At 46.2% G+C, this 16,480-nt stretch overlaps 4 protein-coding genes across 4 annotated transcripts in view; 2 read left to right on the plus strand and 2 right to left on the minus strand.

The window, feature by feature from the left end:
- BP01DRAFT_422115 (mitochondrial 37S ribosomal protein mS41) overlaps positions 1-116 on the plus strand; it is a gene marked incomplete at its 3' end in the record, with an annotated part of 1,440 nt that extends 1,324 nt beyond the window's left edge. Inside the window, exon 3 of the mRNA XM_025579549.1 lies at positions 3-116. Within this exon, the coding sequence (XP_025433271.1) occupies positions 3-116 (114 nt within the window). The remainder of the gene's footprint in view (positions 1-2) is intronic.
- Positions 3-6,871, minus strand: BP01DRAFT_414669 (serine/threonine protein kinase chk2). Its single transcript, XM_025579071.1, has 12 exons — positions 6,353-6,871; positions 5,768-6,284; positions 5,117-5,709; positions 4,929-5,059; positions 4,850-4,866; positions 4,204-4,799; positions 3,743-3,820; positions 3,676-3,680; positions 1,685-1,949; positions 1,428-1,625; positions 315-1,373; positions 3-261 (listed from the first exon to the last, which is right to left on the minus strand). The coding sequence occupies exons 1-12, from the start codon at positions 6,392-6,394 to the stop codon at positions 193-195; spliced, it is 3,570 nt and encodes a 1,189-aa protein (XP_025433272.1). The 5' UTR covers positions 6,395-6,871; the 3' UTR covers positions 3-192.
- A 470-nt stretch (positions 6,872-7,341) lies between these two features.
- stt4 (1-phosphatidylinositol 4-kinase STT4) lies at positions 7,342-14,327 on the plus strand. The gene is made up of 11 exons (XM_025577997.1): positions 7,342-7,549; positions 7,603-7,783; positions 7,841-10,546; positions 10,597-10,705; positions 10,797-10,937; positions 10,989-11,355; positions 11,411-11,782; positions 11,841-12,096; positions 12,167-12,370; positions 12,420-12,707; positions 12,764-14,327. The coding sequence occupies exons 1-11, from the start codon at positions 7,542-7,544 to the stop codon at positions 14,060-14,062; spliced, it is 5,931 nt and encodes a 1,976-aa protein (XP_025433273.1). The 5' UTR covers positions 7,342-7,541; the 3' UTR covers positions 14,063-14,327.
- Positions 14,328-14,721: 394 nt separating this feature from the next.
- BP01DRAFT_372610 (uncharacterized protein) lies at positions 14,722-15,561 on the minus strand (the record flags this gene model as incomplete). Its single annotated transcript, XM_025576740.1, has 1 exon — positions 14,722-15,561. One exon carries the CDS (start codon positions 15,559-15,561, stop codon positions 14,722-14,724), a length of 840 nt encoding a protein of 279 aa, XP_025433274.1.
- Between the last annotated feature and the right edge of the window lie 919 nt (positions 15,562-16,480).

Here is a 16,480-nt window from a genome sequence, read left to right on the forward strand (position 1 = left end):
AGAAGAAGAAGAAGAAGAAGAAGAAGAAGAAGAAGAAGAAGAAGAAGAAGAAGAAGAAGAAGAAGAAGAAGAAGAAGAAGAAGAAGAAGAAGAAGCGTATTATCGATTCTGGATAAAAAAATATTAGTACACTGAGAATGTACATCTCTAATCAGTTGCCGATGGACAGTATTCGAGCCGGCAGTAGTGAAATCATTTGGTTGCAGGAAAACGCTTTTCGAATTGGATAAATGATTTTCCAGCAGGTTTCGAGAAAAGAGACTGAATTGAGTAAGCAAGAGAGAAACTATAAATCGTGATGAAAGGAAGCTTACTGAATAGTCCGTTTCAGGAACGCTCTTCACACCTGGCAAATTACGAAACTTAAATAATCTCACCAAAGCTGCTGTTATGGCACCAAGTTGGACGTACGCAAATTGCTCGCCAATACACCTGTGCCTCCCAGCGCCAAATGGAAGGTAAGGACTGTTTGTGCCTTTGCTAACAAGCCCATATCCATAGTCAACTTTCTCTTCATCTTCTGCGTTGGACGCAATCTCTTCATCCCAACGGTGAGGATCCCACTTGAGTGGATTGATGAAATACTCTTCTGACCTTGCTGTCACACCTGGTGATGAAAGAACATTATGAGATGTGGGAATCACATATGGCGTACCGTCGACAGGCATAGGATTCTTCACTGCACGTATGATGGAATGAATCGGTGCATGTATGCGTAATGTTTCTTTGATGACCTTGGCATGGAGATCCAATTTCTGCAGGTTCTCATAGGTCAGGGGTGGCAAATCAGAACCAAGGACACGGAGTTGCTCAGTGAATAGCTCATCCATAATCTCTGGATGCGCCGCAAGGTGCAAAACAATCCAGGAAGCGGTAGACGCCGAGGAATGCTGGCCAGCCATGAGAAGGGCAATCATCATGTGCGCAACCTCCTCGTCGGGAACTTGAGTGCCGTCTTTGTATGCGCAAGACATCAAGTTCCATACCATGTCTTCTGAGTCTTTCTTGGTCCCAGAAGTGCGACGAGCCTTGATAATGTCCATGTATGTTTCTGTCATTCTTTTCTGTGCAGCATCACGTTTCCGATTGTGGGGAAGAGGAGCCCAAGGTAGCATGAAATTAATTGGTGCAAAACCCATGTCGAGGTCATGATACAGCTCAGCAAACGTGGAGTCAAATTTGCTCCGAACCTCCTTGCCCTGAAGAGAACGTGAAGCCGTATAGATGGTTATTTCAGCAACCGTTTTGCCCACATCAAAAACACCATTAGAACCCTGGAAAGCTGGAGAAGTCTGAACAAAATCCTCCACTTCATCGGTTATCAATTGTACATAGGAACGAAGGGCGTCGGAGGTAAGACCAAATTTAACAAACTATTCATTGAAGTTAGCAGCGAACCATACAGTGATCGTGTTGTGCTTGCTAACCTTCTTCTGCTCCATCAATTTAGCGTTAGGGCAGTCATACACAACGTTGCGCCCAAACACAGGGGTTGTAAGCGGCGAATAAACTTCTTCGGCGCACACATCTCTTAGTTTGCCATTGAGAATAAATTCGTTACCCTTAGTACCAAGATAAACAGTGGTTTTCTTGCCGAGTAAGACAAAGGTAAATATGTCGCCGTACTAGTGGTCCGCATTAGCAAATGGGACACCGAGGGTATCCTAGATATTATGGGAAATACCTTCTCCCGACATTTGAAAAAAAAATTGTATGGATTCATTCCATAGCTGATCGTACTGCCAATGAAGGGCACCCAGTGAAACACTACGGGTGGTTCTTTCGGGTTTTTGAAAAGCAGTTGACGCAAAACATTCAAGACGACGGACACAGTACACAGGGCCACTAAAGTTGTCCCTAGAACAGCCAGTCCTGAAGATTCAGTGCAATACTGGGATATGTTGTCAAGCAGGACTGCGAGGAAGCCCATGGCTGCGTCGTGATAGCAGCTGGATGACAAAACCAGAGGCCGAAGAGATTGAGCAGTGTCTTGGGTGAGCACCCTCCTATAATGGGGTGTAATCGAACGAACAGGCGCTGATGTTTTCCTCTGTAACAATGAGAGAGGAGCTCTCCGAAAGTGAGGATGAGCGAAAGTGGCTGAAGAAGTGATCTTGATCTGAGCGCGGATTCTTCTAATCGTATTTGTTATGTATGGGACTGTACGTAGTGCTACTAGCCACTATTTAATCAGCTAGTATCATAATGGACTAACCCACGGTGGTTAACCCAACTTACCAAGTTAGTTAACTAGTTAGTTGATCATATTAACTAACTTGACTAGTTAACTAACTTAGAGTAACTATTCTTACTTAGTAAGCTGTATTTAATTAGTCAGATCATAACGTAATTCACGGGCGGGCTGGCCACACGAGCAGGCTGGCCATCTCTATATTCCATATTAAGAAGCTATTTTTTAACTTCTAATATCTTATCAATAAGACTAATTAGCTATCTTAGATCTTATTATACTTATAAGTAGTATCTATATTTTATGAAGATCTAGTTTTATAGATTTCTATCTACTGATTGAAAATATAATAGAAAAAACAAAAAAAAGAAAACATACTATATTTTATATTAGCTTGATATATAGAGCTAATAAAAAAAATCTTCTAAAACTAGAGATCAGGTATAGCTACTAGATACTCTATATATAAAGTTATAGAATAGGAAGTAGAATTTAGCTGAGATTTCGGTATAGTAAATATAGCTTATTTGTATAGATAATACAGATGGCCAGCCTGCTCGTGTGGCCAGCCTGCCCGTGGATTACGTTAGATGAGGTGAGAAGATAAAGTATTGAGAGTACAGTTAGTTCTATACCTACCTAATGTCATCCATCATATTGCAGAGTAGTATATTCATATGTAAACAGTACAGATCTGTAGTTGTTACTGAATCTGGTTACTATTGCTATCTGTACGAGGTGTTCCTTTACCTATGAATGTTACTCTTGAAAAGGTTAATAGGTAAGTGAAATAATTAGTTACAGGTATCCTATCATCTACAGGGTACAGACAGATGCTAAAGCCTTCCTCTTGGTGGTAATGTGATCGGTCAGCAAGCCGTTTTAAGCCGCCTGCCAGCTGCATCCTGTTTACATAGAGTCTGCTTTTGAACCTCAAAGGCCCCTGTATCAATCATCGGTCCCATGAGAGTAAGGGATGTCATGATTGAACCATTTCAAGCTACTCAAAGATTTTCTACTTGTCAAAACCTTTTATCCATTCTAGTAAAATTATTGAAGAGACCATAGGTATTTCATCTTCATAAATTTATACTATGAGCTGATACTACTATAACTTCTCCGTGTATTTGTTACTGAGCCTTCGAACCAAGTGTCTATTAGGTTGCAGGGACTAAAAGTACTAGGCACTTTCATTTATGGCATGTAGCTAGGGGTCTTTTATGATGTAGTCGCTTACCGATAATGTTAGTTCGACTTCAACCAGAAAAAACTTCTTTTGCCCCCTTGAAGTGATGCCATACATAAGAATACACTGGTAGGTAGGTAGGTAGGTGGTACAGCTGGAAAAGCCAGCAGGATCAGGAAGGGTAGTCATTCGGCAAGTGTCCCTGAAACTCGTACATTAATGAAGTGAACAAAACAACGCCTGGCCTATGGAAAGGGAAACTACATTCGGCCCAAGATGAGTTTTCTAAACTTTGTACAGAAACTTACAAAGTACCAGAGAGGGATAATGAGTTGCCAAAACTACTATACATAGTCTGGTCCTACTGTTAGATCATATCGTGCAGGCTGTGACCCACCGCTCAGGAGACTTAGTAGGCTGTATGCGAAGAAGTTTCTTTTTCTCTTTTTTTGTCTGAATCTTCTAAAAGTCGAGGAGTGGTCACCCATGCCGGCCCGTACAGTGTTTGTGCTCGCTATTGTATGTTTAATGCGAACGAAGAATTTAGCAGACCCGCCAAAGTGACTGTTGACTCTTGTCAATTGTGTAAAGAAGGAAGGGGAGGTGTTTGCATGCAACCTATCACCAGTTGGAGTTGTAGCCATAGAAGAAATACCGGAATCATAGTGTTACGTGACAGCTGCAGGCATCTCGCCAAGACTATATGAACAGCAGACCGCGATCTTGGATGAATTCAGGGAGCTTATACTGCATGAAGACCATGAGATAATGACTTGTATGTTGACCCTCATTGGTGGCCAGAGCCTGTTTCGTCTGGGTAAAGAACTGGATCCCCATGCTCCCCTAGATTGATAAAGTCTTTAGGTGCGCTGTGACCATCACAGGTTCCTCCGCTATTGCTAGGCTTGGCAGGATGATTGTGAACGCGTTTCTCGGCATGATTATTGTGAAAAACCCGCACGGGAGGACCATTGCTCTCCTTGCATTCGTTGAAGCTGGCATCATTGATATGGCTGAGGAGCGTTCTCTCGCGTGCTAGCTTACGCTTGGAAAAGTCCAGGTTTCCCAATGCGCCAGTCAGCCCATCCGTACTGTCGGATAAGCTGGGGTAAGTCTGTGTGAGCCATGGGTGTTCCAAGCATTCGTCGACGGTTATGCGCTTGTCAACATCGACGGTGAGCATTTTATCAATCAGATCCAAAGCAGGGTCGCCAACAGAGTCCCAATAAGGTGATGGATAATCGAAACGACCCATTTTGATTTGTTGCGCTAGGGTGTAAGGATTTTCTGAGGTGTAGAGTTCGTCAGAAAATGGTGGGAACCCACAGAGGCATATGTAAAGAACCACTCCAAGGGACCAGATGTCAACAGCTTTAGTGTACTTCCGTCGTCGAGATTCCTGCAGTATCTCGGGCGCGACATCTATAGAGTGAGCCAAAAGTTCTAGACTGAAGAGGGACTGGGCAGCTTACAGCTTGGAGTCCCACACCTAAAAGGTACAAACACGCATTAGCAAGCATTTTCATGAAATATTCAGGTTCTGTGACATACAGGGTCGTTGTGAAAGAATCTTCACCGATTATCTTGGCAAGTCCAAAATCTCCGAGTTTGACTGTCAATTTCTGGTCTGCAACGAGTATGTTTTCTGGCTTGATATCTCGGTGAACAATACCACGGTCGTGCTAACACGGACCTATTAGCTGCTCGACGATGAAAGGGATGAGGTAAGGATCCCTTACCAAGTACTTCAGACCCTCGAATATTTGAACAAAAATATGGCGAGCCTCCACTTCTGAGAACCGTTGTTTGCTGACGATCAGGTTGAAAAGCTCACCTTCCGAGGCAAGCTCGAGGACAAGATATACACCGTCACTTTCATCGAAGGTTTCTTTGAGACATAGAAGATTCGGATGACTGACACTCATTAATAGCCCTATCTCCTGTTGTAATGCATCAGTCTGTGATCTCTGAGAGTCGTTTGAGCGCTTCTCGAAGAGTTTGACAGCATAGTGTGTTCCCGTGGCTCGTTCTACACACAGATACACGGTGGCGAAGTGACCCTTCCCTAGCTGCTGAAGAATTCTATATTGTTGGCGAAATCGATTCGTGTCCCTTGTCCGAGGATATCTGAAAACAAAACGTGCTTGATCGAGAATTGTGACCTCGTCACCATCTTCGAGTTCTCGATGTTGATTACGTCCGACGATGGCATCATTGACAAATGTTCCATTGCTAGACAAATCTTCAAGAATAGCAATTGAACCTCCTTTCCTATTCTCTGGGAACAACAGGAAGTGACGATTGGACACGGTGGGAATGTTCAAAACAAGATCTGCCTGCTTGTTAGTCATCGGCAAGTTGGGCATGGCAATTTATCATTTTCTACTGACCGCATTCGCGATGGCGACCTATAAGATAGCCTCGTGGTGCCTGTGAGCTCGCTCGTTTATGCAATGACTCTGGCTCCTTGCGATGGCCTTCCCTTCCTGGCTTTGGTCCATGGGAATCGGGCTTGTGGCTGTCACATCCATTCCTTTTGCGCAAAACCATAGCCGCCTGCACTTTGTCATCGAGAGGAATGAGATAGCCCCATACTCCCTCCGCAGCTTCGTCTTCGACCTCATCGGCAAATGCTCTGGGTGGATAAACAAACTGAGAGAGGGCTTGCGTATCTTGAGGTGGGGATGGACTCGCTTGAGGAAGCCCCGTGCTCAAGGGCGTATGCTGTTGGATGCACTCTCTGTCATTTTCCGTAGTAACTAGCTCTTTGTCATTGCTTATAGTGGTCGACTCCTGCTGGACTATAGGTGTAGGTAGATGTGACTGCTTGAGAGGTTGTGACGGTAAAGCTTCGTTTTCAGACTGTCGCGGTTTTTTCTGGTGCTTCGAATCATGCTCTTTGCTGACCTACATATGATTTTTGTCATCAGCCATGCGTGATGACGAAACGGTTCAGAGATAATAGATTGACGTACCCTTCCCCGCTTAAGAGAGCTTCTCTCATTCTGTGGTGCCATTGTTCTGCTATTCACATTATATTAATAATTCACTTGCGTGGAGTTGCAGCTTGTGAAAAACCTTGACTTGCTGTAGACAGCCGGTTGAGCAAGATGTCTGAGCCCGTAAATAGATTCGAGTGAATGAGCCAAGAGAGACAGAAGAAGTTGGAACTGGAAATAAGAGGAAGAAGAAGTATTGGAAGAAGAAAAAAGATTGACTTGCTCAAGTTCCGCGAGTAATAAGAGAGTGATGAGATCGAAGGAACATTGAATTGCACATAATGCGGGAGATGTTGTGGACCTGATATTAGGCAATCAATCCAGCTCGAAGCTGCAGCTAGCGTGTGGTCATATAAGGATCCTTAGTGCGCAGCACCTGGACTCAATGCTCAAGAGCTCTTCTTCTAATCACATAAAGATATGCTGAGACACCTTGCAGTAGAAGTCACAAGAGTGAATATGATCCTAGTCGCTATTGACTCATGTGAAGCTGACCAGCTAGTTAGAGATTGCGTTGTGAGAACAGCATTCCGGTACCTAGTTTATCCGGTGTGCAAAATACAATCGTATAAGCAACCTCTAATCTCACAAGACAGCTATCTGAGAGTGATACTGGGCGGATATATTCTCAATAGACAAACTGAAGCATGAATGTCCACAAAAAATCCCACATCTGCTACAACTCTCAACCATAGGTCCCATTTCTAGACCTATACGCTCAGCAAAAGTGAGATCTCACTAAGTATGGTCTACCATAAGCAAAGTTCGGAATCACATACTAAGTTGATCTCATATACTTATTACAGTCGGTAACAGCTTCCATCAGAGCTTGTATCTTCCGATCTTTGAGCACTGACTCTTCAAGGGACCGGGACGCTCAGGGGTAGAAGTACTAAGCTAAGTACACGTAAACTATCCATAATTAGTTGACTACGGGCCGAGGTACACCGCATTACTGGCTCCACAGATAAGTTAAGTGCCAGCTACGCACCGCCTCTGCTACTTGAATCCACAAGCTACGAAGTACACTGCGCCCCTTCTGCCGCTGTCCTGCCGCAAGGAAAAAGAATCGATATACAACCAGTGTTCTGAGTAACTACTACATCGATACCTGAATTTCTGCATTGCCGCTGCTGGCAAATGTTCTACGGGAGACGTCTGCATAATGATCGAGTAACCAAGCTGCAACCCACTCCTACGCCCTTGGGAACTAATGTAAATCATAGGCTCCCTTCAACTATTCGACGAGCTGCGTTAGAAAGGCTTGCAACGCTAGCGGCGCAAGCGTCAGAACCCGATGAGAGCTTGATGATTGAGCGCATCACCCAGCCGTTGCAACATGATCTTCTATCCGACAACACACTTGCTGGCCGACTGCCAGGCCAGAGTTCACCACGGATTTCCATGGTACGTGTCTCCAACCACGTCAGACATCGAGCGCTACAAAGACTGACAACAGCGCAGGGCACCAGAGAGTTGGATGTGGTCATAGCCCTGTGTAAAGCTTCGCCCGTAACCGCTACTCTGCAAAATGCATCGAAAATAGCGGTACAATTATCGCACTATCTACCAGATTCGCACAGCCAGCTCTTCCGCCCCTCGCCTTTCTTATATAATGTGAAACCATCTCCGTGGGAGGTTCTTACTTACAATCTTACATTGGCTCTTCTTGCACTGGGTTCCAAACATGCAGGGTTGCGTAGTATCGTCTTTGGTGCCTGCAGCACATACTTGCGAAGCTGCACCGAAGCAATCAGTGCCGTGACACCTACACAAGGCTACGGAACGGAAGCAATCGAACATGTCAATGGGCATGGCTTGACTCGTATCTTATCAATCACTATGTCTCTCGTCGGCTTCATGGAAGCATTGGCATGTTTCGCTTCGTTCTGGTCCACAGATGAAAAGCTGTATCTTGTCGAGAAACTACACTCGATTCTCTCGGAACAGTACATGATAGCTGTGGAGACCGCTTCCTCAACAGTGCGCAATTCGAGTATGCCCGATTCTTTGGCGGGTGATTGGAAACGATACGCTCATCGCTATTCTAGCGGTGGACGCCCTGTAAGCGCAATGCTCTTACGGGAGGGCTTGGCACGCTTCATCAATTCGTGCGCCGTATCTCTGAATGGGAAAGATGATCTTCTAGATGAAGAGCTTCTGAAGAAGCATACCCTTCGCCGCCAGACCACCACGATTCTTGAGGACGCAGAACTAGCCCTCGTTGATAAGATGACAACAATCATAGCCGAGGAGATGCGCCTTCTTGAAGAAGGATCTGATTACTTGCAGCTAAGTTCTCATTGGCAGCAGCGGCTTGCCTTCTCTACGAAGAGGCTCGCTCTTACCGGCTACCTTCATTGTGTTGCGTTAAGCTCAGATGCCACAAATAGCGAAGAATTCCTTTCGTGGCTAGAGGCAACGATCGCAAACACGGATCAGATGTCATATCCCGATTTAGCCACAGCTACTCTAAAAAGCATAGCGGTTATTTCTCGGTTGGCCCCTAGCAGCGCATCTTTCGGCAGCCGTTCCCTTCTTAAATTCATCGTTGATGGAAACGTGTCTACTCGTTCGACTGGCCTAGTTGCTGCCCAATGCCTTGCGTATGTTCTTGATGTCCTTTCCCAGGATACAGTCATAACAACTCTTTATTCGCTGGGAAACGGTCTGAGCCATGGCCCTAGCTCAGGTAAGTTACATCAGTTACAGCTTCTAGGTGATGGAACAACTCATGGGAGCACACTTGCGCTCGTATCACGAGGGATAAGTGACATTGCTACTATTTCCATCTCTGAAGAGGGAGAAAACGAACATTATGGCAGGATAATACAAGCCATTGTGACGATCGCGGGTAACTCTGACGACGGAAAGATAAGTGCTTTGGCACAGTCAATGTTATTACAGAAAATAGGGAAGGTGAACGTCGCAGTTGATGCTTGCATCATAAAAGAAACCGCTGCTTTATCCTTGAGCACTGGGCCAGCTGAATTCCAGCTACTTCTGAAATTCTACGATCGTGCGTACAGGGACAGTATCACAAGAGGCTATCAGAAAGTTGCGGAGGCTGTGAAAGGCGCCATGGCGTTCATTTCCGTCACGCTAAAGAAGAACTCCGCCTTGTACAGGATCTATCTCATCCACCTGCTTGAGGGCATGGTCAACAAAGGCGCTGCTACCGATCTCGACCATGACCGCCAAAAGGAGGTTCTACTGGCCCCTGACGATATCGTTCCTTTCTTGAAACCACTGGCGTTACTTGTATCTTCGGGATATGAATTGGCGAACCAATCGGAAGCAGATATATGCTACGATCAGGATGTGTCAGCTCTTTTCCGAGATGCCTGGTTCAACATTACAATACACGGCATAACGCTCAATTCCCCTGTCACCCAACGTCATCATGAAGAATTACGCTTACTTGCTAAGCACTCTCCATCCCTTGTCTCCGAAGATCGCATGGACATGCTGGAGAGCGATGTCGAGCTGAATACAATTCTCAGGCGCGGTATGAGTCAGCAGCGTATTCTCGAACAAAAAAAGAAGCTAATCGCTGAACTACCTGGCCGAGAGGCCGAGATCAAACGCTTAAGTTATCCGCGCGTGATATTCCTTAATGCTACCTTGCTAATTGAGAGTCTTCGGGCTTTGTCGGGAAATTGCAAGGCAATCCTCAGTTATTTTCGAGATCCGGTTTTAGCCACCGCTGAAATGTCTACTTGCATGAGTGCTATCGCCGAGAAAGTTGTCTCTTGCCATCTTTCGTTGACACTGGCTGGAAAGCTTGAGCAATTTTCTGTACCTTTCTTGTCAAGAGAACTTGCTGGCTTTTTCGTTGCGTGCTGCCATCGTGTGGAGCGAGTTCAAAACATTGCTGTTCTCTGTGCAAACAGAATACTGCGCGAGTGTCCTTCAGCTTTATGTGCAAAGGACTCTCTCTTTGCTCTGCTTGAGCTCTTGACTGTTATGTGGCAATCTTGCCTCGAAGGCGAACTTGACGAGTACGAATGGAAATCATCTTTCATTTCCCCTTTTGGTCTTGTGCAAGTCGAGTTACCCGACAACTATAGCTTCAGAGAGAGAACTTTAGATGTGCTATTAGAACGTGCCCGGGCGTGGGTAACGGCAGTGATGAATATTTCACCTCTGGATGTGAAAGGACTTCTGCAGGTATGGGAACGCAATGCTTTGAGCACTACGATACTAACACAGGCCTCTAGGCGTATCTCTCCATATCTGATGACAATAGCGGGGATGGCCAGGTTTCCTTGGGCCGGTCTTTTGCCTTAGAAATGGGTGCGCTGATCCCAAGCAGCAATCAACGTCTTGGTACGTCGCGGTACAAAACACGCTTACTTACCCAACAAATCGTCCTTGTCCATTAGAAAACAGTTCGTCTTACACGTCTGATTCTCCTCAGGCTCTATTAAGGGGGGTAGTGTGGGCGGCGTGCTGAACATAGCCTCCGGTTTCATATCCCAGCTATCCACACGCGAGCGGCACAGAATATCGGAGACGCTAATTGTGGACGGTGCTGTGCAGCATTTGAGCAAAGCTTCTGGTCAGGCTTCGCCTACCGTCTTAAGTTTCCTTGCTAATGTGTCCATATCAGACTTCAACGACATGGCGCTGGATTCCCCTTTACTAGGAACAGCCAGGACTGTGGAAGATACTCTTTCCAAGCTCTGTTCACGATTAAGGGCTGCAACAGACGTCCCTATCACGCAGGTTCGGACCGTACTGCGACAGGCTGCTGCCCTTGTGAGTAACCATGCTGCCAACCAAGCTTCTCTTGTCCGTTACCTGGTCACAGTGCCCTTCGAGCAATTTTCGCAAGAGTCTATTGACTTTGGAACGTCTCTTTGGCTGAGTGTCATGCACGCAAATCCAAGAATGGGTATTAGACTGTTGTCAGAGATAATGAGAGCATGGGAAAGAACAATTGACCGCAAAAGAAATTTATTCGATCCATCCTTCAGGTGAGTATATGACTACGACATTAGTAAAGACCTAAGCTAAGCCAGGAACAAAAAGCTGCAAGGACCCATTCTTCACAAAAATTGAACTGTTGCCCACAGATAGGACTCTCACTACACGGAATCAGGAAATGGCCCAAGAGAAGCTCAAACCACATCTGCGAATCCTTGAGTTCTTCGAAAGTCACTTCAACGCTACTCGGTTTGCGAACGCGCAGGCCCGACTTCTGTTCTGCCGCCTTGTTGACATGACATCGACGGGATTGTTGCAAGCGAGTAGTCATCCTCTCGCGCGGGAACTGTACTTCCGTGTCATCTTGTTCAGTCTCAAAGTACTAAATGACTGCAGCTCATATGATATGGCATTCCAATGGAAACTGAAGGACCAGATTTTGTCAGCCGCTTTGACTTGGTTCAAGACTCCACCAAGGTATATTCCATGCGACCCCCCATGTATCAAGTGCCTTCGTTAATTTTTGATAATCCAGATGGTCTTTTGGAGGTAATCGCCTTCAGATGAAAGCCGAAGACAAGATTCTGAATGACGTTGTCTCTGCTCTTGGGGATGTTTCTCTGATCTCTCGCCGCCTGCAAGGAGCCTACAAATCATTGCAATCAAAACAAGATCTTCTTCATATCCTTATAGAGACTGAGAGATCGCGCCTCAGGGTGTGGCTTTACCCACTAGACTCCGATCGCAAACATGTTAGCACACAATCGACATCGTCTAAAAGTCTCATTGAGGTTCGCTTCTCTTGGAATTTCCGAATTGAAGTTTAAATTAGATAAAACAACCAGGCTAACAACCAATCAGGAAGCTACAGCCCTGTTACAGCTCGCTTGGGCTGAGAGCCCCGGTTTGGCAATTCAGCTGTCAACCCGATTTCCATCGGCGAAGCTTAAGAGTGATGTCCGCTGGCTGATGCTAACTTTCCCCGAGAAGGCGATTGAAGAGCCTGAAGGTTTGGAGCTGATGTTTGGTGCCAATCTTCCTACTGACGTCTCAAGTCAATTGAAGGCAAGTATCAGGCTTGGTTCTAGTAAATCGCTGAATCTAACATGAACAGTATCTACTTTACTGGGCTTCTGTCAATCCAACTGAGGCGTTGACGTACTTTTTGCCCGCTTATGGAAACCATGCGTTCATACTACAGTATGCCATGAAAGCATTGGAGAGCCATCCAATCGACGTCCGCTTCTACTTTGTCCCGCAATTAGTCCAGGCTCTGAGATACGATTCTCTGGGCTATGTCGAACGTTACATATTGGAGACAGCTAAGCTGTCTCAGTTGTTCGCTCACCAGGTCATATGGAATATGAAAGCGAATTCATATAAGGATGAGGACTCTCAAGTCGTGAGTTGATAACACACCAAACATCCGAGGTATGAAAGTACTAATGGGGTCCGCAGCCCGATCCGCTCAAGCCCACCTTGGACAAGTTCATGGATGCTTTGATTGAAAGCTTCACAAACGAGGAACGTGATTTCTACGAAAAGGAATTCAACTTCTTCAACGAGATTACTGGCGTCTCCGGGAAGCTCCGACCATACATTAAGCGAAGCAAGGCTGAGAAGAAAGAGAAGATTGAAGAAGAGCTTCGCAAAATCAAGGTAGAGGTAGGGGTATACCTCCCAAGCAATCCCGAGGGGGTTGTCATCGGCATCGATCGCAAATCTGGTAAACCCTTGCAGAGCCATGCCAAAGCACCATACATGGCGACTTTTAGAATTCAGAAGACGAGGACGCAAGCACAGGGTGTTCGCCAGGAACCACGCGCCCTAGTTAAAGGTCGCAATGACTTCTCAGGTTCATGTGGGACATCGTCAAATGACGATTCGGAGACCTACGAAGTGTGGCAATCAGCTATTTTCAAGGTTGGCGATGATTGCCGTCAAGACATGCTAGCCCTACAGATGATTGCTGCTTTCCGAAGTATATTTGCAGGCGTCGGCCTAGATGTGTGGGTGTTTCCTTACCGAGTAACCTCCACGGCTCCTGGGTGCGGGGTTATAGATGTTCTTCCAAACTCGATTTCGCGCGATATGCTTGGCCGTGAAGCTGTCAATGGTCTATATGACTACTTCATTTCTAAATACGGTGGGGAGGATTCAATACGATTCCAGGAGGCACGTACCAACTTCGTCAAGAGCATGGCTGCTTACTCCGTTATATCATATCTGCTACAATTCAAAGATCGGCATAATGGCAATATCATGATCGACGATGCAGGCCATATTATACATATCGACTTCGGGTTCTGTTTTGATATCGCACCAGGAGGCGTGCGTTTCGAGCGCGCCCCGTTCAAACTGACGTCTGAGATGGTTGCTGTGATGAGTGGTAACAGTCACTCGCACATACACCCCATCAGCGGCTCTGGCGGTGGAATCGGCATGTCAGCAAGTGGCTCCCATAGTCCGACTAGCACTCAACCCTACATATGGTTCGAATCGCTGGTTGTGAAGGCTTTTCTTGCGTCAAGGCCGTACAGCGCCAAGCTTTCTCATATAGTGTCCTTAATGCTTGATAGCGGCTTGCCATGCTTCAAACCCGACACACTGAGGAATTTTCGAGACCGATTTGTACTTGAGAAAAGTGAGAGGGAGGCGGCCGAGCATATGCGTGAGCTTGTACGCAAGTCGTACATGAGCGTATCAACGAAGGGATACGACCAATTCCAGTTGCTAACCAACGGTATTCCGTACTGAGCCCAGGATAGTTGGCTAAAACATAAAGATTCGAATCCAACGACTCAGGGAGGTGCCAATTGCATTCTTGTTAATGATACATTTAGGGATAGAGTGGAAATACAAGAATTGATTGAGGTTCAAGTGAAAGCTAAGAAGAGGAACTCACCTTAACGCTCGATTGAAGAACTTTCGACAAATTCAGACCAATGCAGTCGGTCGATGCACGCGATATTACCACCTACTCGTTGATTTTATGATTGTTGTGAAATACTGCTTATCTAGTTTGGATTTAGGTGAAATAGCCACGGATTCATGAAGAGCAGAATACGAATTGATAAGATATCAGTAGAACTTGCCCTCAAAAGCCAAGCAAACTCGATGAGCTTCCGAAGTATGATGCAAAGTTGACGAAACAAAGCACACCAGCAGAAGGCGAAGCAAGAATAGAAATGTGAATGCCTTCATGGCACGCGCAATTTCGAATGTTGTTCTGGTTATGTACACCACCTAACAAAAAGCCTCTACATCTCTCTGCTTTTGGTGGTCAACATTTATATAATCCCCGATAGGACCTGGTAGGACGCAGGTTGAGACGAGTTATGAACCCTTGCCCGCTCGTACCTAACTACATTGAGAAGTGGCAGTCTGGCTCTGTTTGTAGAAGCAGATTGATCCTACTAATCCATGAAATCGCCACGAAGAATTTTCTCTTGAAAAAAGTCGGGCTTATTCTGTCTCGGCTGTTTGGGTATTTCGCGAGCCGGTTGCTCCATGGAGGCAATCGACGTAGCTCGTTGATGATGGCCGCCTGAGCCGACGACGGCCTGGCTTTGCGGCGTGTTGGGTGAAGTTACTCCCAAAGATGGGGCACGCTCGGCCCGAGTTCGCAGAGCTTCAGTCCAATTAAAGCCTTCGCCTATTTGTCTCCAAGACAAGTTAGACATCTCAATCTCGGGGGAAACATAGTTTGTACTTGCAGCAGTCGACTCTGCGGGGCTAATGGCAGAGCTTGTGCTACATATGGGCGGCAAACGTCGCGCACCAGATCCAGAGATTCCGGGGGAAGGATATCTACCGTTGTTGATACTGCCCGCACGACCATCTCGTAGCGCTTGCGCACCAAATGATAGACGCCGTGCAAACGGCGAGTTGGGGGTGGCGTTTGAAAGTCCAACGGTTTCACTGTCTTCCACAGCAGCGTCTTCTTGACTTGCTGAACCGGATCCAACTGAGCTTGAAATGCTGCCATGTCGCATGCTCTTACTGCCCCATGGAGAAGCTTGATTTGGAGATCCAGCAAGTCCCAAAGTAGTGATGGACAATCTTCGACCTTGATTGGATGGTGCATTGCCCAATGAAGTGGCCATGGAGCCCGGCGGCGCGCCTCCGGAAGGCCCCTGGCTACCAGACCTAGATAAATAATCCGTGAATGAAAGGCCTGACGCCAGCGATGCTCGGCGTCGGTGCGCAGATGACGGTGGGACCGAGATAGGATCGCTTGATCGTTCGTTTGACATGGTAACAAGATACGTGTTAAGTGAACAACAAGGGAAGGGCAAACGAATAATAGCTTCTAATCACATGGAGAAGAGTGGTCATGAAAGATGCGTGAAAAGGTAGTGACCATAAGGGGAGAGGAGAAAGTTGCGTGCAATATCAGCTCGTTTGGAGGAACGAGGGGGGAAGATGAAGCACTGAGTTGGTGACTTTGCTGAACAGTATGGCTTGGATTAAGTCAGGGAACCACTAAAGGTACCGTTTTAATCAAATAACACTGCTGTGAAAGGCCACGCGAAAATATCGTACGGAAAGAACTGGAGATACAAATCAGCATAGGTCGGTCGACTAAGCGGCACCCTGTTCTGCCCGTAGTATACACCCATGAACATTTGAACACCACAAATGGCGGTGGCGACACCGAACCTAAGATGTCATGATTTGTAATATAGGCTTGACCAGGACATGTGCCAGGTAAGTTGGAGATGATGAATCAATGGCGAGGTGAGATGAAGGTCGGGGGCGGGGAAGGAAGTGGTTCCCCCAGATGCAAGCCTCCAATAATATAATTATGATATTGCACTGTAGGGGTGGAGATGGAGATCAGAGGTTGCGATCATATTTTCGACTCACCTGTTTTTGTCTGCTGAGGGAAGTAGGTGTAGAATAATCCTGACCCTCCAACCGATATGAATAGTAAAAGATGCTGTCGTATGGGGAGTGGCGCTGCGAGCCAAGATAAGAGCAAGATGGGTGTGATATCTGTCAAGGGGATCTGAAGATTGAATACAAGGTAGTGAGAAACGAAAGGGGATAGAGAGAAAGAAATAGATTAAGGGAAGAAGGCAGGGAATTAAATAAGCTTGGTGATGGAATGGGAGGAGGGGACCTTTTTTTTTTAAGGGGGGGGGGGGGGTGGTTGTGTGGTGGAGGATGATT

This window comes from Aspergillus saccharolyticus (genome assembly GCF_003184585.1).
Source record: "Aspergillus saccharolyticus JOP 1030-1 unplaced genomic scaffold BP01scaffold_8, whole genome shotgun sequence".
Taxonomy (NCBI): Eukaryota; Fungi; Ascomycota; class Eurotiomycetes; order Eurotiales; family Aspergillaceae; genus Aspergillus; species Aspergillus saccharolyticus.